General features: G+C 55.7%; 3 protein-coding genes across 11 annotated transcripts in view; 1 reads left to right on the top strand and 2 right to left on the bottom strand.

The window, feature by feature from the left end:
- MYO9A (myosin IXA) overlaps positions 1–7,225 on the bottom strand; it is a 165,621-nt gene extending 158,396 nt beyond the window's left edge. For all 5 annotated transcript variants that reach the window (XM_064668604.1, XM_064668606.1, XM_064668609.1 and 2 more), the window contains exon 1: positions 6,926–7,225. The gene's annotated coding sequence lies outside the window, so the exon portion shown is untranslated. The remainder of the gene's footprint in view (positions 1–6,925) is intronic.
- Positions 7,226–7,345: 120 nt separating this feature from the next.
- Positions 7,346–13,897, top strand: SENP8 (SUMO peptidase family member, NEDD8 specific). 3 transcript variants are annotated; one of them, XM_064668623.1, is made up of 3 exons: positions 7,359–7,432; positions 8,010–8,064; positions 11,596–13,897. In XM_064668623.1, the coding sequence occupies exon 3, from the start codon at positions 11,624–11,626 to the stop codon at positions 12,260–12,262; it is 639 nt and encodes a 212-aa protein (XP_064524693.1). In that variant the 5' UTR covers positions 7,359–7,432; positions 8,010–8,064; positions 11,596–11,623; the 3' UTR covers positions 12,263–13,897. The 3 variants fall into 3 exon arrangements, with proteins under 3 accessions (XP_064524692.1, XP_064524693.1, XP_064524694.1); XM_064668622.1 differs by lacking the exon at positions 8,010–8,064 and having other exon boundaries at positions 7,346–7,432; XM_064668624.1 differs by lacking the exons at positions 7,359–7,432; positions 8,010–8,064 and adding an exon at positions 7,499–7,589.
- Positions 13,898–15,289: 1,392 nt separating this feature from the next.
- Positions 15,290–26,205, bottom strand: GRAMD2A (GRAM domain containing 2A). 3 transcript variants are annotated; one of them, XM_064668619.1, is made up of 12 exons: positions 26,071–26,205; positions 23,589–23,702; positions 22,780–22,837; positions 21,354–21,426; positions 21,169–21,272; positions 20,525–20,623; positions 19,534–19,605; positions 18,576–18,644; positions 17,396–17,552; positions 16,997–17,096; positions 16,801–16,908; positions 15,290–16,348 (listed from the first exon to the last, which is right to left on the bottom strand). In XM_064668619.1, exons 2-12 carry the CDS (start codon positions 23,690–23,692, stop codon positions 16,345–16,347), a joined length of 948 nt encoding a protein of 315 aa, XP_064524689.1. In that variant the 5' UTR covers positions 23,693–23,702; positions 26,071–26,205; the 3' UTR covers positions 15,290–16,344. The 3 variants fall into 3 exon arrangements, with proteins under 3 accessions (XP_064524689.1, XP_064524690.1, XP_064524691.1); XM_064668620.1 differs by having other exon boundaries at positions 18,582–18,644; XM_064668621.1 differs by lacking the exon at positions 15,290–16,348 and having other exon boundaries at positions 16,797–16,908; positions 18,582–18,644.
- Positions 26,206–27,096: the final 891 nt, after the last annotated feature.

Raw genomic sequence — 27,096 nt, 5'->3', positions numbered from 1 at the left:
TACAGCACAGGTGAACTCAGAAACAATGCACTGGAAGGCAGCAGCTCCTACCTGGAATTACAAAGGGATTTGAGCCTGGAACAACACAGGAGTCCCTGTCTTGTCCACAATTGTGGGGGGGCAGGGAATGGACAACGGCTGCCAAGTCATCTTTCTTGGCAATTCATTTCTGAGAGGTCCCCTTTCAGCCTTCAAAGAAGAAATATTGCTGCTAACGCTTATCAGTGCTAATAAACTCCTTAATCCAATCCCTGTGGATTGCAGTGAAACCAGAGATGTGTTTGGAGCAGGGAACTGTGAAACAAGTGCTCTGACGAGTGGAGATGCGCTCGCGCTCCTCGGAGCCGGGCGAGGTTCCGCAGGGAGCAGCCGAAGGATTTCTGGTGTATCCAACCCTCCCACAAAAGCCTCGGCCGCCTTCGGTGAGTTCATTCTGTTCATAGCTGAGGAAAACTCTTGAGATTCCTCGTTATCTGCTGCAGGCTCCTCAAACCTGACCTCTGCTCTGCATTGTCCTGCTATCTCCTCGCCTACCTGCCGGGCACGGAGAAGCGCCTGCGGATAAGATTATTCCCTGCTCCGCCAGGGAACACCAGCCTGCCCGTGCAGGTCGGTGCCGCCGCGCTCCTGCCCGGAGCATGAACACGGAGCTGTGCCCTCCTTGCTCGGTCAGACGTGGCCCAAACCATGTGTCCCCCAGCAGCACAGCTGGAGCTTCACTTCGGGATGAAAAGAAGCCGAAGGAACAGAGACTCTGCATTTAAACAACGCCTGGCCAAGGCCCTCTGTGGAGCTGCAGTGGCTCAGCCAGCCCTGTCACTGCCAGCAGCAACAAATCCCACACGGTGATGCCCCGTTTTTCAGAGTAGGAGAATTAAGGAGCAGGGACTGGCTCTCCTGCACTTACATTTCTCCAAGAAACCACCAGGAGAGTTATTTACTCACACAGTATCTCTCTTCCAAAAAAACCCACTTATTCCAGAAAATCTTCACAATTTGCTCGGCATTGTTTTAATCAAGTGCAACGTTTCTAACGATCCACTGCGGCCCATTATTTATTTATTTTTTGCCTAATGGGATCACATTCCTTAACAATTAAATCATTTGCTAATTCCTCCCTAGGGAAGCTGTCCTGTGCACCCAACAAGCACAAACCAACCTCAAATTTCAGAGACAAGTCCTCTAAAAGTTAAAATGGCAACATTTGGGAGAAGTTTAACTTCAGTCTATGTATTCATGTGAAGTATGAAAAGACAGCAGAGGTACAGAAGTCTTCTGAAGTAAATATTTTCAGTTAACTTGTTTTAAGTTCATCCCTCAAAAGCAACCACGTAGATGCTGAACACAATAAAAGAATTCTTGGCGGTCTATCAAAAACATTCGGAATCTGGGTTGGTTTTAAAGCTCAGGTTTTCCAAAGATGGATCTATGTGGATAAAACACTCCTCTTCCATTACTGCTCAACCATGATACGATACACCGTGCCCAGGATACATTCTTAAAGGTCATGTTTTACAAGAAATAGAAGATAGTGGTAAGAATTTTGATTACAGAACAGCACAGAGGCTGTCAGGTTCTCCCTAAGTGATGGATAAAAGTGGAGACCTGGAATAGGCATCTGAAGGAAGAGTAACTCCAGGATTCAAGGTCATTTTGGAGTGTACCAGAAGTGACTCAAGGTGAAGAGACCAGCAAATAAGACCCAAAAATTATATTGAAACCCACATATTTTTGCTATTTTTGCATGAAGGTGGTAACCAAAGCACTTGTGCACTTTAAAACATATTTTTCCTTTGCTGTTGCATACAGGATCCCAGCAGGACAGCCCCTGCTCTGCTCCCCACAGCTTCTCACAGGGATTTGCAGGAACTCCTACGAGTCACAGGGATGGAAACCAGGATTTCTCCATGAGAAACTGAGCAGCCAGTGGGAACCACTGAAAACACCAGGGTTGAAAGGGTGTGATCCAGCCCTCCCATCAAGGGGATGGACCTACACACAGAGTCAGTGTATTCCTAGGGGCCTCAACACCAACAGGGATTTCATAAAGCTTCTCCAGGACCTGGAAGAGACCTTTAAAAGCACTTCAGAAACCAAGGGAGAGCTGACAAAAAACCACCAACAGAGCCCAAAACATGACCCACAGCTTTGTCTCACCATGGTTTGGCACAGCGTGAACGGCCAAAGGTGTCTGAGAACCCTACACAAGGAAGAGATGCCTCACCCCCTCCAAAGGGATGCTCATCCCTGCCTAATGAGAAACTGCAATGCAAGAAAGGAATTAGGGGAGTAACTATAATCCTTAAACCAACAGGTATTTATTTATTTCATTTTTGCCTGGAAAAACTCCAGAGAGTTTCCAGCAAACCGCAGTGGAGCCGGCTGCTCGCCAGCTCCGTGCTGATTATCAGCAAACGGACCCGGACTACCCCTGTTCCCCTCCCAAGATTAACTTCAGCCACGCCAGATCCTCCTTCAGCTGGAGCCTGTGACTAGATCAGCTTAAGGAACCCATGGAAAGGCAGCAGGAGGCGGCAGTTTAACAGCCCTGCAAGTGGGAGGCTGCGCTCCGTGAGCAAGGGCTGCTGTGGATCACCTAGAATCCCGTTCCCCTTGGACTCAACACAGCTCAAAACACTTCCCTTCCCTTCTCTTCCTGCAGCCCTCAAACCACAGGTGGAAGACAACCAGCACAAGACACCTAAAGCCAGGGGGAACCCAATCTGACCTTGCTGACAACCCTGCTGGGAGCAGGACTTGGACCAAGTGACCCCCTGAAGCGCCTTCTGACCCGAGTGATCCTACATTCCTCCAGAGGACGGAGCACTAAAATCATGGGGGGGTTGTTAGAAATAAAAAGCATTTGTGGCAAAGACATGGAGCTCTCACTTCACCTGTAAGATTTTTCCACAGTCTTGTGGAAATCCACCAGCTGTGGATCCTCCCCCCAGACAGAACAGTGCTACCACGAGGTCTAGCAGAGCTGTAACTCCAGGTAACACCTCAAAAACAGACACAAAACTGAGTTCAACTCTAAAAATCCCTGTTCCACAGCCTTCCCTTCTGAGTTTTTGTATTTTCTGAGGTCAAGTGGTTTGGTGAGTCTGATTTTAAAGGTTTAATTACAAGACACATGGATGCAATCACAGGAGTGAGATGTACATCTCACCATGGTGTTCGACCTGCCAAACACGGCAGCAAGATTTAATATTAAAGGGTCACACAGAGAAAACAATGACTATTCCATTTCCCTTTTTTCCTGTTTTTATCCATTATCTGGCAAGAGTTTCACGTTTGCTTTCTATAGTCTCAACACCTGTGCCTTCACACGTCTACCCAAAACCTATGGAAAAATTTGGTCTGTGTAAAAGCAAAATAAAATTCCATAAAAAACCATCTCAATTCCAATGATCTACAGCCATCCCATCAGCAGCATTTCATCCTTGCAATTCCATAGGAAACCCAAGCTTTGTGATAACCCCAGCCCATCTAACCTGAAAACACGGCGGAACATTTTTGCAGCAGGAAGCCTGAAGAATTATAAGCTTCTCCCCGGAGCAGGGAAATACCCAGACACTTCCCAAATCCCCTACTGCTTTTGTCCAAAGGAATGCTGGAGAAAGTCTCAAATTTGCAAACTTAAGCCGCGATCCTTTAAATATTTATGCTCATGTTTACTTTGTCAGAAGGGAGAAATCCCGTTCGCTGGAGAGGAAGTGAAGCGAACGTCGCACGCAGGACCCGAGCCTGAGAGAATCAGACACTCCTTTTAACCTCAACACAAAAAAAATCACTGTCTCCTCAAACTGAAACCTGCACTCAGCCTGTCTGGGGGAGCAGGACCCCAGGACCAGGTTGGAGCTTCATTAACAACACGGTGAACGTGCTTTCAAGAGCGGTGTTTCGTGTGCGAGTGGGAACACAACCCCACTTTATTTACAAACTGAGGGGATGGAGGAATTTCTGAAATCGAGTTTGACCGGCTAAGATGCTTCAAGCAGTTCAACGACCTTGGCTGCTCCCTAATAAATGCATTTTGAAAGGAATTGAGTTCAAAAGTTGCACGATTTGGAGGGAGAACTAGAACTGGGTAAAAACGGACACGCTACGCTCGCCAAAACCAACCAGCCCAAATGGCTTTAGAAACCCTCAGGTCATGTCTGAATCACAGAATCCCAGCACTGGGTTGGAAGATCACTAAAGATCATCTCGTCCCACCCCCCTGCCACGGGCAGGGACACCTTCCACTAGCCCAGGTTGCTCCAAGCCCTGTCCAACCTGGCCTTGGACACTTCCAGGGATGGGGCAGCCACAGCTTCTCTGGCCAGCCTGTGCCAGGGCCTCCCCACCCTCACAGGGAAGAATTCCTTCCCAATATCCCATCTATCCCTTCCCTCTGGCAGTAGGAAGCCATTCCCCTTGTCCTGTCACTACAGTTCCTGATGAAGAGCCCCTCTCTGGCTCCCTTGCAGGCCCACCTCAGACACTGGAAGTTTGCTCCCAGTTTTCCCAGACTGGAGGTATTTAAGCTCCAGGACCACGTGTCACACGAGGTCCCAAGGCTGTGATGGTGAACCCTGGTCCTCCAGGCCAGCTCAGTGGTGCCAAGCTGCAAAACCAGTGGAGGGACCAGCACCATCCCTGTGCTCCCAGTACTCCCCCCTGGACTTGTGGGCATGCAGAGGTTCTTCCACCCAGACCTGGATTCCATCCTCCCAGAAATCAAGCAGGGATGAGGATTTCAAGTCCAGCCCTACCTTGACATGAGCTAAATTAAGGCTGCACAGGTAGCTCGGGTTTCACATTTCCCAAGCACCTGACCTTGTGTGCTTCACATTCTCAGAGGTTTTCCTGCAAACCCGATCAACGCTCCCAAAAATCACCATGAACATCCCAGATAAACATAATATAGGCATAAAACATTCAGACTTTCCTAGCAAAGGATGCCACAGGTTTGATACTCTGAGTGTTTTAGTACCAGTGTCTGGGGAAGATACTGCAACAGCAGATGTCACATCAGATGTTTGATACCTTAAAACCTTAAATGCAGCTTCCCCACCCAAAATAAAGAGGAAACAAAAGGTAAAAACATGCAGCTTATAACTCCTAACAGGAGCAGTGGATGCACAGGTGAAATAACTCTGCAAAACTGAGCTACATTTTAAATACATGAACTCAAATAAAGCTTTTTCCACATCTTTCTAAACGCTGCTGATGCACCCCGGGGTCTTTCAATACAGAGGAAACATCTCTAAAGCCACCCTGATTTATGCATCGATTGCAATAAATAAATAAAGAAATAAAAAGTAGCATCATCACCGATAGCCCAGGAAACAAAAGCTCATCAGTCGTGTGCCAGAGCTGCTGAATTACCTTCCCTGCCATCAGCAGCTGGAGGGACAGCTTCCAAAACGCTCTTGGGGATGAAAAATCATGGCCAGGAGTGAGGGCCAAGGCTTGGGAGAGCCTTCATGAGGGAAAAACGCGTAGAAAAGCCTCTTATTTTAACGAAATAAAATTTTAACATGAGAAAAGTCACCGATATGGGCGAGTTTACTCAAGGACACGGGGGAAATTGTGGCTGTCGCGTGACTGCAGGACCAGGGGCTGAAGAGAAGATGCTCTAATGCAGCCTCTCAGACCAGACAGAGTTTGCTGTGCCCAGGGATAAGCTCAGTTCTGTAAGGTCGCGCTTAAGCATTCACAGCCCATCACCGCCACGTCCACGCACCTCTCCACGGGAAGACAACGCTCCCCTGTCATGTCCTAGCACTCAGTCGGGAAAAGAGCCGGGAAAACACTCGAGGGGGCCAGAAACCCAATTCTCCAACTAACAGTCTGTTTACAGAGCGATTTATTACAGCGCCTGGTTATCGACCGAGCGAGGCACCGCGCCGGTTCTCCCCCCGTAGCAGCAAATCTCCTCCTTCCTCTGCCGCTACGTGATTATTTTTTTGATCTGCCGATGGGCAGGGACCGCGCTGCAGCGAGGGATGGCAAAGCCACGATTTCTGCTGAGCTCACGCTCCCCACTTTATTAAACTCGGCTTGATTTCGGGATAGGAAAAGGCAGATGGAGGAGGAGGAGGGAGCCGATCCAGCAGCAGAAGGGCGGCAAAACGCCCGGCTCCGAACTCACGGCAGGTCCTACCCCGGGTCACGTCGGAGGGGTTTTATTTTTGGGGGGATAAAGCAAAGGCCGTTTTGGCTACATTTCGGAAAATTCCAGAAACAAATACCGGCTGTTTTAACCTCCGGAGGAGCAGCGCTCCCGCAAAGGTCCGGCGTGCCGGGGCGGGAGCTGCCGTAGAGTCCAACACTGCGCTAAAACGCAGGAATACCTCATCCCGAGGGGTGGGAACCGCTGATGGGGAATGGGGAATGGCTCTGCGTGGCGTAGCGGGCTGGCAGAGCCCCGGAGGACCGCGACCCGCTCCCGCCGCGATGCCCACACCCGCGGGCTCGGCGCTGCCGCCCCACGAGGGCCGGGGGCGCGGGGGAGCCCCCGCCCGGGGTGACACCGGGGCCGCAGAGGGGGATAAATCTCCCCCCCCGCCAGGCTGGTTTTTCCACGTCCTGCGTGTCCAACCCACCCGCGACGGGGGTGAGCGGCACCGGGGGGTGAAACCTGGCGCTGTGGGAGGGAGCGATGCGGGGCCGCCCCGCACCGCGCACCCACCGGGGGGGTCACGCGTAGGGGGCGAACTCGCGGGAGGGGGGGCACCACACGACACCGGGGGAACCCCACAACACCGGGGGGATCTCAGAACACCGGCGGCAGCCGCCCCCCCGCGCAGAACAAAGGCTCCCGCCGGCCCCGCGATGTTCCGCCGGGGTTCCGCTCACGACCCCCGCCCCGCCGCCCCCGCCGCCCGCACTCACCGGAGGCCCCCGCCCCGCTCCACTCGCCGCCGCCGCCGCTCACCTGGGTGTCGGGGCGCGGCGCATCCCTCGTCCGCAGCCGCCGCCGCCGAGGGAGATCCCGGGAAGTCGGTTCTGAGGGAAGGTCGCCGCTGCCAGGGGGTCGGTGCTGAGGGGGGTCGGTGCTGAGAGGGGTCCCGCGCTCGGTGCCGAGGGGGGTCGTTGCTGAGGGGGCGCTCGGTGCTGAGGGAGGTCCCGGGGGTCGGTGCAGAGGGGAGGTCGGTGCTGGGGGGGGGGGAGGGGGTGTCCCCGGGTGGGGAGGGGGGGGACGGACGGGCGCTCCCGCCGCCGCCGCCGCCGCCCGGGCGCTGCCCGACTGCCCGCGCGCGCGCGCGCCGCCCTCACGCGCCCAGGGGCGGGGGCAGGCAGGGAGGGAGGGCCCCGCCCTGGCGGAGGCCCCGCCCCCGTGCCCGCCCTCGGGACACGCCCCCTCGCGTTACGACGCGGCAACCAGGCCGCTTTACGGCAGCGCGCGGCAACCGGGAGGCGGCGGCGGGCGATGAGGCGGAGGGTGAGACACGGGGGGGACACGGGGAGGGGGGACACGGGGAGGGGGGACACGGGACACGGCGGGGACACGGTGCCCGTCAGGTGCCCTGCCCGGCGATCGCGCTGGCCGCAGCCGTCAGAGATCGGTGCCGGTCGCCCCCGGGCCCCGAGGCGTCAACGTGAGTTAGAGGGGAAAAAGGTTGGAATGGGTAAAAATGGAGGGGTGTTACCGGCACGGGGCGGGGCGGACACGGGCTGCCCGGGGCTGGTGGGGGGGTCCCCAGCAGGGCCCTGACCCCACGCCCGGCCCGGGGGAACCCTCCGCTCGCCGCGTAATTCCCGTTTATTCCCATGGAAGCGGTGGGATGACTGAGCGCTTCCCGGGGGCTGCTGGTGCGCTCCGATCTCGGGACTGAGCGCCGGGAGACGATCAGGGTCAGGCTCGGGATCAGGGTCACGCTCGGGGTCACGCTCGGGGTCACGCTCGGGGTCAGGCTCAGGGTCAGGCACGTCGCTCCTCCTCTCACGGGGTGTGTGACACACCAGATCCCTCCCCCTGACCGAATTCCCTCTCCTGACCAAATTCCTGTGACATCCAGGTCTTTCAGGCAAGCAGTATTCCCCCTGCTCCCTGGACTGACCCCTTCTCTGGAGGTGAGTGCATTGGTGGCTGGTTTGACATGGTCTGGGTGAGCTGAGCTGTTTCCACGGGTACCTCTGGGACATTCCCGGTGCCATTGATCATCCTCAGCCGTTCCTTTCCTTGGGTCTGTCCCTGGTAAACTCCAGGCTTTGGCCAACCCCGTCCTGTTGTTGCTGTGGCTCTTGGTTTCTTGCTCCAGGAGATTCTGTGACACCAAGAGAGGTTCTGAGTTTGGTTCTCCGAGCAGCTGCATGTCTCTCGTTTGGGGAATTTGTCTGGAATGGAGAGGTTTGGGCATTGTGTGTACATAATTGGGAATGTCTTCCTCTGATTTTGGCATTCAGGACCTGTTGAACCCCCAGAGACTCTGTCCTGGTACTGTACAGGAATTACAACCCACAGCTACAGAGAGATTGATTATATTTAACAAAAAAGGAGACGATTGCGCTTCTTGTCTGGTTTAGTTATTTAATTTTCCTTGAGTTTGTTCTCTGGCTCTGTCAGAAGTCACAAAAATCCAGAGGCTCAGGTGTCACCCAGCCCAGCTCCCATTGGAAATAGATGTTCCTTCTCTAATCTCACTCCCATTAACAACAACTCTCAAGACATGGTGTCTAAAACCAGTATTTCCAGGAAAAGGGAATGGTGTGGTGGTTAAATCGTGTGGCCTTTTACTCTTGATCTTGTCCCTCCTGTTCCCTGGTAAAGTCTGGATTTTTTTATCTTCCAGGTGATTTTTGGTATTTACCTCCATATTCTTTAAATTGGGAACAGGACTCTGGTGATGTGTCACCTTAAACTATTCCCTCTGCAAGTTCTTAGCACCTTTAATTTACTAAAATAGACTTTAGGAATCTGACTCATCCTGAATTCATGCTCTCTTTGCTCCACCACTGCCTATTTACGCTCAGTTACTGGGGAGTCTCATTCCCTGGCCCTCAAGTGCCTTCAGCAATTACCTGCAGAGGGTTGTTGTATTTAATGGTGTGAAAATAACAGGTTTGGGGTGGGTTTTTGTCAAGTATTGGAAAACACAGGCTTGGCTTTGCCTCCTGGACCCAAAGGAGCCTCATCAGTTCTCAGATCGAACTCACAGCAGCGACAGCAGCTTATTTGTGAAATTACGACTTCCATGAGGGAAACTTGACTTCTTGCCCTACTGAGGCAAGACAGCACCATTTTCAAATCTGTAAATGAAATTATGGCATTTGTGTTGAAATGCCCCTTTCTCTCACCCCGATGTTCTCATCTCCGCACTGGAAACGGGGCAGCTGAAATCCCTCGGAGGAGCTGAGGGTTCCAGAGAGTTTGCACAAATCCCAGCTACTAATGTGCAAATGATAGAAACCAGCAAGACTCTTGTTGGCACCTACAGCAAAGGTTCCTGGCCTGTGTATTTATCCCTGTTTTTACAAAAACTCCTGAACAGAGTGTGCCTGGGCCTTCAGGAAGCGAGTCCTGGCTGTGGTTGAGCAGAGCTGCTCCCAGTCCATGATGGGATTTCAACCCCCCCTCGGCATCAGGGAGGCTCAGCTCCACGTCCTGGCTTCTCTGCAGCTCCATCTTTAGCTTTAATGGGAGGTTCTCCCAAACAAAGCCACCTCTCCATGGCTTTTGACAGCCCCACCAGCCGTTGTTCCAGCCACTCACCTGCCCCGGCTCTGACAGGCGTCGAAGCCTCCCGAGGGTTTTCCTTGGAGCTGCATGTGGTGAGTCATCCTGAAGAACCCACAGGCAGTTTCACAAATACCAGATGGCAATAAAATTAAAAGTAGTAGCTCGTGGCAATTAAGCACTTGCTAGAACCATTCTCCTTCCTGACTGGAGGAACCTGCCAAATGTCTTGACAGGAAAAAAAAACAAAACACCCAACGATGTTTCTGCAGAGTGGAAAATGAACAGAACACGGGACTCACACTTCCCTCGCCCCTAATCCTGTTTGGACTGGAGTGGAAAGCTATTTGCTGGACTTCTACATCTCCAGGAGAAGATGAAGCAGAAAGAACACGTTGTAAAGGAGAATTCAGGGCATTTTATGGGCACATGTAAAAGTATTTCAGCCTTGCTCCTGTTAAACCCCCGAACTGGATGTTTGGAGGATGTCCAGCTCTAAAGCAGACCATGTTGAGGGATGCTACAAAGTTACTGGGATTTCATTCTGATTTTCTGTTTTTATAGTGCAAGGATTTGCACCACGAACTTGGAAACAGTTGGAGCTCGTTAGGTCGGAAGCGTGTCCAAATACCATTGTGTTGGCTCAGCATAAACAAGGGCTGCTCCCTTCCTCTGGTGACTCCTGCTGCTCGGCATCTCCGGGATCCACCGGCACAGACACACACACACACACACACACACACACACTCTCTCTCACGGGCTGTGTCATGCCCCAAACACTCACCTCGGCCCTTCCTTCCGAAGTCTTCCACAGGCCCCGTGTCTCATCCATTCTGTTCCTTACTCGTCACATGCCCTGGGACCTGGCCAAGAGTTCTGAGAGATGAATCCCTAATTTATGCATCCCAGGCCAGGAGAGGTTATTTTTCGTGACTCTGATCTAATTCTTCCTAACACGTAAACAACAAAACACTCCATTTTTTTTAATTTCCGTCTGTCACGATGGAAAATTAGTGACTTATTTCTAGTGAATCACATTAAAGTGACCTTACCATTTTGAGCTTTCACATGGGGCTTTCAGAAATCTGAAGATGTTTTCATGCTGCCTTTGGCGCAGCTGAGGGAAGGGTGAGGCCCAATCAGTTCCACGTCACCGCTGTCCCCAGATGTGGCATTACCAGCCCCATCCTGGCCAGGAGAGCAGTGAGGGGCTGAGGGTGCATTGCCACAGCTGAGGAGCCTGGGAGGGCTGGGGGATGTCAGAGCATAAGGAGAACCAGGGTGGACAGAGGGGGGTTAAGGCAAGTTTCTCTTTGGAAGATCTCCTCCTAAATCCTAATCTGAGTAGGCAGAGTTGTCCTAAAGATTCCCACGGTCAGAAACTGGTTGGTTTGTGATCTTGTTTTGCTTTGTTACTCCTTACTCATGGCTGTGCCTCCCGTGCTGGTGGCCCAGCAGGTTCTCCTGGAAGAGGTCGTGCGTCTGGCAGAGAGCTGGGGCACTCTGTGCTCAGTGAGAGGGTCCGTACGTCAGACAGCCCCAAAAAGGCTTTATTTAGGGAATACCAGTCATGTAAAGAATTCCCGTGACTGTCACTGTCCAGGTGAAACACCAGAACACACAAACACCATCTGACTTCTCCTGGCTCAGGTCTGTTTTCTGTGCAGAGGTGTGTGTGTGTTCCCAAGCAGGAACTGCTGTGAAATTCCTTTGCTTTGAGGTTCAGTGAAAGGCTGATCTAACCTAGAGCTCAGAAGAGCCTGGCTCAGCCTGACACTCCCCTGTCTGCTGATGGTCCTTCAAATATCTGTCTGGGAATCCCGGGCTCTGGCTCGCTGCTGCTGAGAAGGCACTCGAGCTTTCTTGAGCTGTATTGTGTCCCAGGTGTGACCCAGTTCCTAAACTCCTCTTGCCCTTCTCTGTTCCAGCTCTGGCGGATCCCCGGAGTGCCGCAGGATGGATCCCGTGGTGCTCAGCTACATGGACAGCCTGCTGAGGCAGTCGGACGTGGCCCTGCTGGAGCCCCCGAACTGGCTCAACGACCACATCATCGGCTTCGCCTTCGAGTACTTCGCCAACGAGCAGTTCCAGGAGTTCGGCCACCGCGTGTGTTTCATCGGCCCCGAGGTCGCCCAGTTCATCAAGTGTGCCCTCAGCCAGGAAGAAATAGCCGTGTTCCTCCAGCCGCTGGACCTTCTCCACAAGGAGCTGGTGTTCCTGCCCATCAATGACAACTCCAGCCAGGCCGCTGGGGGCACCCACTGGAGCTTACTGGTGTATTTCAGGGACAAGAAGTGCTTCGCCCACTACGATTCCCACAGTAAGTGCAACTCTGCCCATGCCAGGCAGGTGGCAGGGAAGCTGGAGGCCTTTCTGGGCAAAAGAGGGGGCAAAGCCACCTTCGTGGAGGAGAAAGCGCCGGCGCAGCAGAACAGCTACGACTGCGGGATGTACGTGATCTGCAACGCCGAGGCCCTGTGCCACGGGTACTGCCAGGGCCGGCCCGAGCCAGGGCTGCAGCTCCTCACCCCCTCCTACATCACGCAGAAGAGATCTGAGTGGAAAGCTCTCATCACAAAACTGGCACAGAAGTGATGGGGATGCACCCCCAGCCCCCCCCAAAAACTGCCTTCCCTGTCCTCGAGGCAGCAACCCCAGTGCCTGAGGGAGATGCCCATGCGCAGGATTGTCCCAAAGAAGAAGAATGTAACCCCTCCAGCATGGCTACACCCCCCAAACACCCCATTCCCTGTGGGAAAAGCCTTAGTCCCCTCTGGAAATCACCGGCCTTTCTAACGACAAAAGTCACTTTGCTTTCAAAGAAACCCTCTCCATGATGAATTTTTACACTAATTGCTGTGGCAAAACAGGTTGCTGAACAGACTTCACCTGTGCCCAGCAGGCAGCACACCCTCGTTAGGTGGCTTTAATTGGCTCCAGGCATTGTCCTTCCAAGCCAGGTTTAGCAAATGCCCTTTAAACCCAAGCCCCCAAGTGCTTTATCATGGCTATTTCTAGTCTGTGCCTCCCACTAGTGGTGTTGGAGCAGTCTGGGATTTAGCAGCCAGGATTTTGTGCCCCTGAAAACCTGACACTGAGATGTCAAAAGATGAGACTCCAAAGGAAATGCTACGATTAATTAAAGAACAGGGCAAAACCAAAGTCAGTTTTCTTCAGCCTGGTGCTCCCAGGCTGCTCAGCAATTGCATTTTTTTTGTCCCCCACCCCTGCTTGCTCTTATTGCAAATTAAAACCCGACTCTGGATGGCTGGAAGATTAACAGGAAGCTGAGAAACCCAATCTTAGGAAAGGAAACTTAATTGAGATGAAAAGCAACACTCACTCTTTGAAGCTTGGGGTTTTTCATTAGGATTTTAGGTTGTCTCCATCCAGGGAGGGTTTGTCAGTGCTCCCCAACCCTCGTTAGTGTTGCTGCTGCCTCTAAGACAAAACCAGTTCTATTACTTGAGATAAAAAAACCCACATCAGGGAGAACAAAAGGACAGAGTTTGAGCTTTCTCAAGGTATAAAAGCCAAAGATAACTGTGGGCTCCTTGAAGTCCTTAATGCACTTCAAACCGAAACACTTCCCCTCCCGTGCTGGGTGATGGGATCTTGGAGTGGATCCTCTCGTTAAAGCCAAGCTTAGCAGGGGGGAAAATAAAAATTGAACTGAGATGTCATTGCAGGATAAGGAATAATCTCTTAGTTAGTGAGAAGCAAAGAGCAGGTTGCTCAGGTGGTGTCTGGCAGAGCAACCACACCCCAGCGCGCCGACCTGATCAGGGAGATCCGGGTTAAATATAACCCTTGGAAAGGAAAGGGGGAAGGATTGTTTTTAACCCGGAGCTCCTCACCAGCCCAGCCCCACCGGTGTGTGCAGCAGCACAGCACTGAGGGGATGAAGGGCTTAACCTTCCCTTGCTGCTAAGAGAAAAGCAAGAAACCAGCCCAGGCTCCCCCAAAACACCCAAACAGACCCTCACAGGCAGCGGTGAGGCCAGACAAGGGTCGGGATCATTCCCCTCCCTCCTACACTGCCCTGACAGGAGAGCAGCCGGTGGTCCAGGGCATCCCTCCAGCACCAGCCCTCCCTGGAAAACCTGCTCAGCTGGAGCTCAAATGGGATCGAGCCTCTGGCCGAAGGGGATTCACCTTGGACTCCGAGGGGCTGTGCTGGAGCCACGTCACTGCCACTCCCAAATCCAGAATAAAACTCAGACCAAACCATGCGCTTGCCAGAGTCATCCCATCCTCTGTGCAGGTCCCTGCTAATGCCGTGGCTCCTGCTGCCCCATGGAGTGCCACAGCACAGGGGCTGTGACTCGGGGTCTGGCAGCAGCTTCTCAGCCAATTGAATCTCCCAGTCCCATTTTTAGGGGTTGGTTTGGGCTGGGGAGGAGCACAGGACAAGGGGAGGGAGGAAGGCAGGATGGGGGGGTGACTGGGGAGATCTGGGAGGGGATTTGAGGGCGGGGGGGTTGTCCAGCACCACTCTGTGCTCCTCAGCCCTGTTCCCAAGCCAGCAAGATGAGTGCCCAGGGACGTTCCCTGCACCTGAGGACATTCCCTGCACCTGAGGCTTTTATGTGCCTTTTCTTTACACAAAGAAAACAAAGAGGCTCAAGCAGGGCATCACTGGGAGAGGTGACACACACCAATCGGGTGGCAGAGACCACCTGGGAAACAAAACTGGAGCCTTGCCACCAGTGACCAGCAGCAGGGACCCCCCACACCACACCGGGAGCTCATCCTGGTACTCCTCCAAGCCTCCTCCATGTCACTGCACCCATGGGTTAGAGCTCTTTGTCACCACTGTCACATTCCTGGCTCGAGGACAAGGGACCCCACACACCTGCTGTGGAGCACCCAAAAACCACCAGGCTGGAACACCGGACCAAAACCCACCCAGTCCTCAACCTCTAAGCCTCTGCTTTGGGGTCAAGAGCCCCACTTTGAGGTTGAACCCATTGAGCACCAATCCCAAACCCATCTGGGCTGCGGCACCAGGAAAACGAGCTGAGTGAGTCCCTGGCAGGGGCAGGACGGTGCCTTTTACCCACCAGGTCACCCACAGAAACAAGGACTCCGACAGCCCCATAAATCCAGAGCTTTGAAGAAACCAGATCACCCCCCTCAGCACCCCAGGGTGCTAAATCCTCCAAAAATGTGTGACACCACCCCAGTCCCCACTTAGCCAACACCACTGTGGCTTTCAAGTTGGGCCATTTTCATGCATTTCACCCATTTACCTGCATGGGCCGGGCTGGGAGAGGGGTTGTGGATGCTCAGGGAGGAAGAGGAGGAGGAGGAAGGCTCATCCTGTCCACCCTATGGATGAGGTTGCAGCCCAGCTCCCTCCCCAGGCAGACGCTGTCCCCAAGGTGGCCCTGCCACTGGCTCGTGTCCCATCCCGCAGTCTCTGCTGCCACCTAGTGCAATAACATCCCTGTCCCCTATGCCGGGAGCATCCCCAGCCCTGAGAGGACCACTCGAGGACAGGGCTGTCCCCACGTCACCCATGTCCTAAAGGGGCTCTGGGACAGCACAGATTTTGGGATACCTCGTTTTGGGGCTCACAGCCCATCCCCACTGTGAGTACACTGCTGGCAGAGAGCCACGTGCTAGAAAATCCTGGGTTTATTTTCATTTTCATTTCATTTAAAAGCCGTTCGGAGCCCAGAGCGAGCAGCAAACTCTCCCCCTGGGCACAGGGATTTGGCCCCATCAGCACTTGTAGTTCCCAAAAAACAGTAAAGAAAACCCAAAGGAATCACACAGGTATCACCTGCTGCCCCAGCGTGCTCCCGGGGGGAGGCTGTGGGACAAATCCTGAGGGACAAATCCTGTGGCACTCGGCTCCACATGGTGACAAGGTTAACACGAACCAGGGCACAGATCCGGGACGTTCACCGGTGCCAGCCACGGGCTCCTTTCCAGACATCTTAACGAGGTGAGCGGGACTAACGAAGCCTTGGTCTGGCCCCAGTGTCAGGGGTGGTCACCCAGTCTGGGGGACCCTAAAGTGCTTTGCAGGGGATACACAACCCCCTCCCATGCTGAGATGGCCCAGTGCTCCACGAAAGAAAGGCTGGGGGGCCCTGGATTGGACCCTCACCCTTGGGTGTGGGATAGATGATGCCCCACAGGGCTGGTGGCCCCTTTCTCCCATCCCCACAGATCCCTGTATCTGGGGCCATTCCTCTGGGCACATTCCCAGGCGTACTGAGACAGGGACAAAGAGGTGGGTTCACCCAGGGCAGCAACAGCAACTCATCCACATTTTTGGGGGTTCCCGGTGAGCCTAAGGTCGTCTTTCAACTAGAAAAAACCCAAGCCTGGAATAAAAACTGGCGTCCATTTTAGCAGCAAGTCCTAAGGGGAGGTCCAAGCGCTCAGCAGCCCCGAGCCATCGTTCAGTGCTACGGCACAGCAGCGTCCCAGGGAGAAAACGGGTTTCCTGTGGGATGGGGAGTTGGCATGGTGGCCAGGAGCTGGCTGGGAAGTCCTGCCGGGAGCAAGTGCCCATAGGAAAAGAGAAAATACTTGGTCCCATTTTACCGGCCGAGGGAAAGCCGGGCCACGTGTAACAGTCACGGCTGGGAGGTCTCAGCACCGGGATCCACAGGCAGGGTGTCACCGTTGGAGTCCGTCCTCAGCCAGCGCCAGGGTAACAGTCACCTGCCAGCAGGGAGTGGGGTGAGATGGGGCAGTGACTGCAGAGGCTCCATAACCCATCCCAGTGCTTCTCCCATGTTCCTAACCCAAGGAGATCCCACTCCTGTCCATCCCTTGCTGATGCCCTTGGTCTCATTAGCCCCAGAGCACAGCCCAGCTCCAATGAGATGTCCTAATGCTCCTACAACTGGAGAGCCCCAAACCCACGAAGAAACTTCTTCCCGAGGTTCAAAGTCTCAGGGACAGCAGAGCTTCCCACAGTCACTCAGACCAGCAGTGGACGGGATCGTCTCTGGTGTGGGGATGGCACTGTGGGGTCTGTCAGGCATGGGATAACGGACGAAGCATCCCAGGGACCTGTCGTGGAGCTCAGCCACTGCTCATTGCACCACATCCCTTGTGTCCTCCATACAGCATGACCCACCCGCCCCAAAGTGTCCCCAGGGATCCCTCACCTCCTGTGCCCACGGGAGAGGTAGTCCCGGTTCAGGGAGCAGAGCTGCTGCTCCAGACGGAAGATGCGGAACGCCAGGTACGAGGAGGACACGACCAGGAGGCAGATGCTGGGAGCAGAGGAACAAGCCAAGCGCTCAGCTGAGACCGACATTCCCGGCGTACCCCCGGCCCCCCCGCGCCACCCTTGGCACTTACAGCACAATGAAGATCTTCAGGAGCTGGTAGTCGGAAGGTCTCAGCTCCGCCACACAGTTCTGCTCCACCTCCAGCTCCTCCTCGGTGTTTATTGCACTTTCTGAAAGGCAAACCCACAGTCAGCGGCACAGCAACGCTCAGCAGACGCTCCTGCTCTCCAGCAACCAGGAAACATCAAACATTTCTCCCTCATGGGCTCAGACCCCACAGCCAGGAGACCCCATCCCATCCCCAGGACCCCATCACTGACTCCCAGCCTCAGCCCTGCTCCTCTGCAAGGCAGAATTCCCCTCCAGGAGGGTGGAGGATGGATGAACACATATTTATAGAGGTTTACACACAGCACCATGTATAGAACAGGGCACAAACCCGTGTGCCCAGGTCAGATGCTGCCCTCACCTGAAACCAGGGGCTCCTCAGAGGTGAAGGAGCTCTCCTTGGCACTCAGACTGCTGACAGAGGTCCGGTGGATGCACTGGTAGTTGGCATCTGGCAGTGACAGTGACAGCGAGGTGGGTGACACCTTCCTCCACTTGCCCTCGGGGACGATCACCTCCTGTGGGAACAGCCCCGCTGAGCCATGCGCTGCCAGAGGATTCTCCCATGGCACTGCCAAGGATTCAGACTCAAACTTTATGGCAACTCCAGTGAGCACCAGCACATCCAAACCATGGTCCTAAGTGGGAGCTGGTTCTCTGTGATGGCTCCATGGGGATGCGGGTTCCTACTGCCATAGAGGGCCCTGCCCATGCACCCCACACCTGCCCCAAATACCAACTGCAGCCTCCTCCACCCCTGAAACTCAGGGCGGTCACCCAGCATTCTCCATTTCTCCACCTGGCATTGCCCCAGAAGGGCAGAACGTGCCCCAGAAAAGCACCAAATCATGTGCAGAGGCAGCCAGCACAAAGAGGGGGTCCCACATCAAAGAGTCCCCAGTGCTGGAGCTGCTGAAGGGCTACGTCCCTCCAAAGCACCAGGTCATGCTGCAAGCCTGGATTGCTCCCAGTTCAGCCCTTGAAATGAATCTTTAACCCCTGGGATGCCACCAGACCAACAAAACATTGGGGTCATCCCACCTGTCACCTCCTGCACCGAGCTCAGGGCCACCAGACCTGAGTTCACCCTGCTCCAAAGGCGCAGGATGCAGCCACTGTGCTTGCTGGATCACACCATGGTTTGGCTACAAGCCATCCCACAGGTTTCTGGATAACTCAACCACATTCCCAGCCTGTCATCCACGTTCATGGCCATGAACAGCACTGGCTGGCGGGAGCAGAGCTGCAGCATTTTCCACATCACTCTGAAGTTTTTCTGTCTATAAAGGGACCCCTGAGACCAACAGGCCAAGTCATCAGCTGTGCTCAGCCAGGTCCTCTTGACCCGTCTGTTCCTGCCAAGTGTGGGGAGGAGGATCCCAGAGGATGAGCTCCAAAGGTGACAGGCCTTTGATGGCACCAAGGGGGGAGAACCAACTCTGACCGTGTGAGCGGCCGTTCAAACCGAGGGGGCCTGGAGGTACTTCCCACCCACATAACAAGTTCAGGAAGGTCCTTCCCTCTCCCAGAGCTGCCCTCACCCTCACCAGTGACACGGCATCCGGCTCCTCCGACAGCTCCTTCAGACTCAAGCTCTTCTTACTCGAAACCTGGAAGGGAGAGACAAACGGGTGTTATGGTGCTGCCTCCCCTGCTTCAACCTGAGCCACAAAATGGAATTTTGGCTTTTGTGTTGAGTCTATGAAGAGCAGCTGCTTAAAACTTGCGATCACAGGGATTTTGGGGTTGAAAAAGAGCACCCAGCAGAGGACAGGGCATTGCTGCTTCCCATCACTGAACACCCAGCAGGGCCATGGTTGAGCTGGGGGCTCCTGCACTGGCCTCAGCTCACAGCACAGGGAATAAACCATCAGGAGAGAAAAAAAAAGGGAATATCTGGGCAGAGCCCAGCACATTCCAAAAAATAAATCCCCCAGTTTGGCAACAGGGCTGAGTCACCCAAATCACTGCCCCGGCATAGCTGGCAGACACCCTCCTGGGTGGGGCAGGGCTCTGGCACCGCTTCCCACGTGTTTCAAAGGCAGAGAGAAGAGGTCCCCACAGTCCCCCTCTCCAGCTCAAGGGCTGATGGGTGCCTTTTCCCCCCGATTTAATTTTTTTTTACTTTGTATCATTTTTCCTCCCCTTAAAACTTTAGATCTGGGCAAAAGGCAGCGATGTGCGGAGTGGCAGAACAAGTATTACTACCAGATTATAAATAATTCATACACACGCCCTGGGAGAGAGCAGAAACTCCGGGCTCTGCCTCATCCGTGACCCAGAAAAGGCCCACGGGAACAGGATGTGCCCAGGGCATGGATCCTGCTCCTCTTCCCATCCCTTGATGCGGAGCGAGGACACTTGGAACTGGGAGGGCTTTGGGAGCATTCCAAAGCCTTGGAGATGGGTGGTGAAGAGCTCTGCTCAGCCCAAGGGGGAGCACAGAGCCCCGGGGCCGTGCACGTGTGGAACGGCCGTTGGATGTGGAACGGGGAGTACCTGCAGGTGTGTGCAGACTCTCCTCAGCACATCGTACACACTGTCACGGGAGATGAGGGACACGAAGATGTACTGCAAGAGAAAGAGAGAAGCTGTTGGGAGAGATTCTCCCCATCCCAAGTCTGGTTCTCCACAGGCAGAGACAGGCAGAGACGTCCTGCCCTTGAATCTCCCCTTTTTCGGGAGCTGTGTTTCCCCGCAGGTGTTTCCCTGCGGAGCTTCCCTGCTGTTATTTTTGCAGCCTGCTAAAACCTGGACCAGATTTTTTTGGGGCCAGTTTCACTCAGCTGCTGTTCCTACCGGCCTTCCCATGCTCAGCCCAGAGGGACATGGCAGGAAACGGGACTGTGACCTATGGAAAACATCCCCATGGATGGGGGGAACACAGGGCCAGACTCTGCCCAATGCAGAACCCAGATGATGTGCAGGGCAGCCACACACGGCTTTGAATGCCCTGTGCCACCCCCTACCAGAATCCATTGGGAATAATCCTCTCCCAAAATCCTGCAAGAATAACCCCCTCCCTGGCAGGGGATGGGTGACGCACAGGGCTGGCAGCAACACCCAGGCAGGCAAGGACTCGGACCCACTATGTCAGCTCACTGCAGCCAACAACATCCAACGGGATTTAAAAGCTGGAAATTCAGCCCTGTATCCAAATTTTCCACCGGCTTCGGCTAAATGCCAGTCCAAGCCCTTTCACTGCTTGTGTTTAAGGAGTTTAAAGGTTTTACGTGAGCCTGGCAGGGATTTGTCAGGCTCCGCCGAGTTTCACTTGGGCTTTGCTTCGTCCAGAAACAAAGTGGAATTCAGGAACAAAAGCAAAGCAAAGTGAAATTCAGGAACAAGAGGGTGTTTGCCCTGGCTGGCAGCCAGCACGGAGAGCAGCGCTCGCTTCCTAACCGGGGATGGGAATCTCTTCGTTCTCTGCTCCCAAATCACACCCAGCTCGGAGCAGGGCATCATCCAGGGCTGGCAGTGTTGGTGTTACCTTCCTGCTGGCAGTGGTGGTGATGGCCAAGCCGTTGGGCAGCAGCCGAGCTGTCTTGTGCTTCTTTATCAGCTGCACGGAGACCACCGGGATCACAACCTGCAGGGCAAGAGGACACGGGATGGGCACGGCCCTAAGACCTACCACAAGAGTCCCCCTGCAAGCCCTGGGAGGGTGAAAAGTAAGGCAGGATGTAATTTTTGGCAGGATAACTTCGCTAAAACCCTGAGCCTCCATCACATATTTGTTTAAAGCATTGGGTATAAATAATTCAGTCCTCCAGCCCAGTTTTAAAGGAAGTCGTCTCCCCCAAGATCCCCGTCAGCCACAAGACTAATGGGGAAACATCAGATGGTAAATCAAGAAGAAAAGCCAAGAGACATTCAAATCTCTCCCCCCTGAAACCTTTGATCTTCCTTCAAACGCCGTTGCGGCTGGTGGGAGGTTTTGCATCAGGGAATTCTAAACCAAACCAATATTTGGTTTCCCCAGGCCGACACTGCAGGTGATCAGAGGGGGGGCACGGCCACACTCCCCTTCCCATTAGAGGCTTCTGACAGGGATTTTGGTGGTATTTGGGTGCAGGAGGGGATAAGATGTGGCTATGAGCCCCATGGGACAGGGTGAGTTGGTCCCCACGTTACCTTGATGTCCTTCCCAAAAAGGTTTGCATAGAAGCAGAGCCAGTTGGGGGAGATGTAAAGCCTTCCCTGGATGAGGATGTCTCTCTGGAGCGCACAGGAGCAAACTGCAGGGCAGAGAGAGAGGGCCATGGCAGAGCATGTGCCAGATCCTGCCGCTTCCACCCGTCTCTCACCCTGCCACCTACCTTTCAGCACACTCTCCTCCGTCGGGATGTCCTTGAACAGCTTGTGGTACTGGGAGTTGTACTTGCTAGCGGCCTGAAAACAGAGCAGAGCAAAGTTATCCGGTGACCTTGCTGATAAGGAGACCCAAAAATCACCCTCCTGCACAAGAACTCCCCCTGCCCGCACCCGGGACCGGCGCAGGGGGGTCCCACCCGGCTGGGGACAGGGGGCCCAGTGGGTTAGAGGAAGGTCAGATGACCCAGCCCCTGGCGAACACTGTGCCATCCTCCCAGATAAACATTTCCCGGAATATCTCAGGAGGCTGCTGAGCCTCAGCGAGGAGCTGCTTTGCTGCCGGGCTCATCCGCAGGCAGTTTATTTTGCCCAGCGGTTTCTCTCCTCCTCCTCTCCCCTTATCCGGGACACGGTGACAGCACTTGCTTTGCGCCCATCGCGACGCGCCATCCAGCTATTTATATTCCCGGCACCGCTTCAAAGCCCGCCGGCACCGCGGCGGGAGGCTCGGCACGGCGGCCCTCAGACACTTCTGTGGGGAAGGCAGAGCTCCAAAGCGCTTCAACGCTTCCCATAAATCCCCTCGACCGGTCCCGTGCGGCAGATTTGTGCCCCCTGCCCTCAGGGTGCTGCCCAGGGACGCGGCGAATTCCAAGGGACGAGCTGCTTTGCCAGGATGCGGGGAAGTCTGGCACAGCAAGGCTGGTTTGTGGGCAGCAGCGCAGGCAGAGCCCTCCTGCCCGCGGGACAAGGTCACCTTTGCTCCGTGCACCTTGCTGCCGGATGAGCCGGGCCCTAAGAGGATCAAGGCTCAGCATCACCTGGAGTTGGCTCAGACACCTCCCGGAGAGACGCCGGCATGGTGGGGGTGCCGTGGGAGTGTTTCAGGGGGACATGAGGGGTATCACCTCCAACTACCACCAAGAAACACCTCCTGGCCCCAGCACAGACCCACTGCTGACCCTGTCACTCTCCCAGGTGTCTCTGGATAACCAGAAAAATATTTTTCCCCTCCATTTTCTTCATGGGGAAAGGCAAAACACTGTTTCCTGTTATTCCTTCCTCTTCCCGAGCATCTCTTGTCTGTAGATGGACCAAAAAAACTCTGCTTTGGGTAAGATTTGAACAACCAAAAAGGTTTGAACAGATGGAAACTGAGCTGCTCCCAGTCAAGGTTTCCACTTTTTCCTTTGCTCTGGATGGAAAATCATGAAGTATTTGCAAGGCAGAGCACAGGCCACACAAAACCATCACCAGCTGCCCGGAAATTGCAGGCAGGAGCCTCTGTCCCACACGAGCAGCTGTCTCCGGCTCCTTGAGCTGAGACCCCAGGCAGGCTCCTCCAGGGACAACAGGCTCCTCCAGGGACAACAGGCAGGCTCCCCCAGGGACAACAAACCAGCCCAGTCGCTCCCAAAGCCAAAGACTCACCACTTCCCGGTGGCATTTCTTGATGTCCTCATCCTTGAGGGCTTCGTTCAGGCGGAGGCTGGAAGGAAAAATAATAATCATCAGGTAAGGAAGAGCCCCAGGTCTCTTGCCTGCTCCCTAAACACGTGTGAGGCAAGATGAGACAAGAAATCATGTAAAGAGATCCCAGGAAGCCACATTTTGGGCGTCTCCGTGATGTGATGTGGCACTGGGTGTTGCTGAGGCTCAGTAACGGCTGCTGAGGGCTGATCTCTGATGGGAGACATGGAGGCACTGGGACAGGGTTGACTGTCCCCAAAACACATCCCAGCTCCAGGAAGGAGACGAGAGCTGCCCCAGCAGTGTCCCCAAAACACATCCCAGCTCCAGGAAGGAGACCAGAGCTGCCCCGGCAGCAGTCTGGGACAGGTTGGGAGCTGGAAATGGGCAGCTTTGACTGGGTTATGGCTTCCTGAGGGAAAGCACACACAGGAATTTGGGAATGTGCCTGGGCAGGAGGATGGACCCGGCTTTGGCCGTGCATGGGGACATCCAGCCACATCCATCCCATGGGCAGATGAAGGGACAAACCACGGAGCGAGCAAAATCCTCCCAACAACCTCAGCCGTGGGAGCAGCATTCCCTTCCCCATATCCCCTTCCCTTCCCTGTTTTTATACCCTCAGTATTTGAGAGGGAAAACAATGAAGGGTCCCCCTGTGCCCCCCCCCGCTGGTGGACTGGATTCAGGGGCTCAGAGGCAGCGGGGATGCCACGGCATGGGGGAAAGGGAAAACACTCAACCACAGCCCCTGGGATGCTGCTCCTCACCTGCCATCGAGGGAATCCAAACTCTTCTGCTTGTGGGACACCTCCAGCTTCTCACGGCCGTGCCTGGGCTCGGGGCTCTTCAGGGGAGCTGCCTTCTCATGCATCGGCGTGGCACTGCAAGGAGACGCTGTCAGCCCCCGAGGGAAAGGGCAAGAGGGGCTTGGGGCTCTAAAATCTATTCTCTTCAATCCCAGCCCGCACAGAGACGTCGGAATCTGCTGCTCAAGGACAGCAAGAATATTTCTGCAATTTCTCAAGTCACGTGGACACAAAAAAAAAAGGCACTTTTTTGCCAGGAACTCCCTAGTGCTCGCAAGCAAGCAGCCAAGGAGCTGCTGTTCCCTCAGATAAATCTGTCCAAAGCACAGCCTCTCCTCCTCAAGGGATGGAGGTTGAGCTGGGGACAATCACAGGTCTACGAAACTCCTCAGGGGGAGGGATTTCTGCCAGGGTCTGCTCCTCCTCATCCCGAGGCAGAGCCCTTGCCAGGCACCAGCTCTCTCCTTTGAGTCGCTTCCCTCATGTTCCAGCAGGGTGTTTACCATCGGGAATGTTATCAGAGGCGATTATCGGCCGCGGCAGGTAAAGTAAACACGGGCCCAGCGCCGCGGGGAGGTTATCACCTGGCAGGGCACCGAGGTGACGCTTCACCGGAGATTGCTGAGGCACCGGGAGCCAAAGCGATCCCAGGGGACCAGCGGCACGGCCGAGCCAGCAAACAGCCACAGGCCTATGGAGAGGAAATGATTCCAGGGAAAGCGCTCAGCTCACCAGGCAGGGGGTGATGCCGGAGCAGGTGGGGCGCAGGCAGGGTGGCAGGATTAGTGCGGAGCTGGAGCATATCCCAGTGCCTGCGGGGATAATGCCGTGGCACTGCGGCAGAGCCCGGGCAGAGAAGCCAACCCAAACTTCCTACACTCAGAGAGTGGCTCTTTCGCCACCTGTACGTCCCTAGACACACCCTGCTCCTGCTCTAAGGGGATCATATGAAGGGAAACTCCTGGAAATAACCCCCCCCAGGCTCGGGGAGAGCCAGGATGGGGGTGCTGAACCCCGACAGCCGTGCCCAAATGGGCTGAGAGTTGAAGCCACATGAGCCCCCACAGCCTGGGGCCCTGCCCAAAACACTGTCTGGATGTGATGAAGCCAGGCTGAATCCCGGCTGGATGCTCCCACAACATGTAGCACATACATGGGGGTGCAGGAGAACCAAACACAGCTCTTGGTGCCATGTGGTTGGGAACAGGCTGGGAACCAGCTCCTGGATCCCCACAGCTGGCACTGGCAAAGAGCCACCAGCACAGCCCCAGAGTCCAAGCACTGCTGGGACAGGATGAACATGCAGAGGTTGATTTAGGAGCTCAGGTCAAAGGATGTGTCTGGAAGGGAAGGGAGACCCTACTGACAAGAAGCACCAAAATACTATCCTTTGGCATCGCACTAAAAGGCGTTTCCCCTGCCTGATTCCTCGGACACCCTCTGCCAGGTGATGCCACGCTGCCCTGAAGCCAAAACTCGTATCATGGAGGCACCAAAGCCTTCACCCGCCCTGTTCGCGTGCTGGAAACATGGGCTCTGCCTCAATCTGGAGCATCCCTCTCCAGAGCTCAGCCTGCTCTGGCTTCCCTCACGTCATCCCTTAAATCCCCAAGCTCTTGCACTGCTTAATCCGGGTGAGCCGATTTATCCCTAAGCGGGGCTGACACCGAGGGGCACCACACAGGGATCAGGGAGAGGCACCCCCCGCTCGAGGCAAGGGCATCAGAACCCCCCCAACATCACCAAACACACATAAATCCCCTAAAATGAGAAAAACCAGAGGCTGGAGAGAACTTGGAAGTGTTGCATGGTCCCCTCCCAGTTTTTTCTCCCCCTCATAGCCACCACCAGGAACAATTCCTGGGTCGGACAGTCCCGGACACAGCACTGGCATTGGGATGCTCCAGGCAGGGTCTGGGCACTGTAAGGAGCATCCTCAGCCCCAGAGGGAACATCACAGCAGCTGCCTTGTTTCCCTTTTCCAGATCTCGCTCCATCCTGGCTCCCAGATGCATCAGGGACACAGGTCTGGAGTCCAGGAACACGGGACAAGACAAGGTTGGGCTCCAGGCACGGGTGACACAGAGGTTTCCCTTCCAAGAGCCACTTCCAGTGCTGGCACAGTGAGGAAAACACTTTCTAGCAGCTCACACTGTCACCCTCTTAAAGGAATTTGTTCAGCAAGAAGCTGCTTATGCAGGAAAATCACCATCCCAAGTGTCCCAAACTACAAGTGGCATAAAAACAGTCAGAGTGCAGAGCTCTTCAGAGAAGGTAAAGCCAGTGGGTGCAGGAGTTCACGGGAAAGGGAAAACAATCCAGTGACCTGCTGTCTCCCTGCCCAGTACAGACACCCCCTCGCCGCCCACACCGGCTCCCTGAAACCCGCAGGCGAATCCCGGTGCTTCTCCCTCCCTCGGGATCGCCGTGCCCCTGCCCTTACGCAGCGCTGGGATCCAGCCTGGAAAAGGTCCGGCGCGAGCCCCTCCGTCGGCGGGCGATTTTCGCTGGATCCCTTCCCCGGGGCCGGGGAAGTGCGCGGGAGGGGCCGGGGAGAGCCGGGCGGGGATCCCGCCTCCCAAAAATCCGCAGGAGGCTCAGAGGCGGAGGGAGGCCCCGGCGGGCGGGCGGCCGCGGCCCGAGCGAGCCCAGGCGGGATCCAGAGAGCTGCCCTTGGTCCCGACGTCCAAGGTCATTTCAGTCCCGCGTGTCGGAGCTGGAGCGGAGCCACCCCGGGATGCTGGGGGGGAACGGCCGGAGCCGAGCGGCGCTGGCAGGAGAGAGGGACGGAGAGAGCGGGAGGTCAGGGCCGGAGGGAGCCCCGCGGGTGCCCCCGCGCGTGCCGGGTGTTCCCGCCCCGGGGCCAGGGGGTCACGGCCGGGGCTGAGCCCAGACCCCGGTCCGGGGTCATCGCAGCGCCCAGGGCGGGGGGTCTCACCGGGAGCGGCTGCGAGCGCCCCGCGGCACGGGGGGAACAAGGGGGAGCACGGAGGGACCTCGGGCGGAGGCGGCCCCGGCCCGGCGGGGTGTGCGAGGCATGGAGGGACCGTGGGGGCTCGGACACCGCCGGGGCCGCGCCTGGGGCACCCGCGGGGCGGGTCCCGCCCCCACTCGCGCTGGGCGACCCCTCAGGCGGAGCCGGCGGGTCCCGGGCGGGAAGCGCCCGGCCCGGTCCGTCCCCTCAGGGAAGGTGGGGGGGTGTCGGTGTTTCCGTGCTCCCCTCAGCGCGGCGCCGCCGGCCGGGACAGGCCGAGGGGCAGCACCGGCTCCGCGGCGGCGGCGGGAGAGAAGCGGCCCCGGTCCCGAACCCCCGGTCCTGATCCCCCCTCACTCTCGGCCCCCCCCTCACTCTCGGCCCCCCCCTCACTCCCGGAGCCCCCCCTTCCCTCCCGCCCCCGCCGGTACCTGCGCGCGGCCCCGCGCGCCGCCGTCATGCCCCGCGCGCCCCGGCCTCTTCGCGCAGCCACGG

This window comes from Pseudopipra pipra, chromosome 12, assembly GCF_036250125.1.
Source record: "Pseudopipra pipra isolate bDixPip1 chromosome 12, bDixPip1.hap1, whole genome shotgun sequence".
Lineage (NCBI taxonomy): Eukaryota > Metazoa > Chordata > Aves > Passeriformes > Pipridae > Pseudopipra > Pseudopipra pipra.
This window is presented reverse-complemented; position numbering and strand designations above follow the sequence as displayed.

Coding starts and splice junctions, on each gene's coding strand:
- GRAMD2A (XM_064668619.1), bottom strand. CDS start 23,692: ATGCATGAGAAGGCAGCTCCCCTGAAGAGCCCCGAGCCCAGGCACGGC. Junction 18,645..19,533: donor GAGTCTGCACACACCTGCAG/GTACTCCCCGTT, acceptor TCTCCCTTCCAG/GTTTCGAGTAAGAAGAGCTT. Junction 17,553..18,575: donor ATGCCGTGTCACTGGTGAGG/GTGAGGGCAGCT, acceptor CTGTTCCCACAG/GAGGTGATCGTCCCCGAGGG.
- SENP8 (XM_064668622.1), top strand. CDS start 11,624: ATGGATCCCGTGGTGCTCAGCTACATGGACAGCCTGCTGAGGCAGTCG.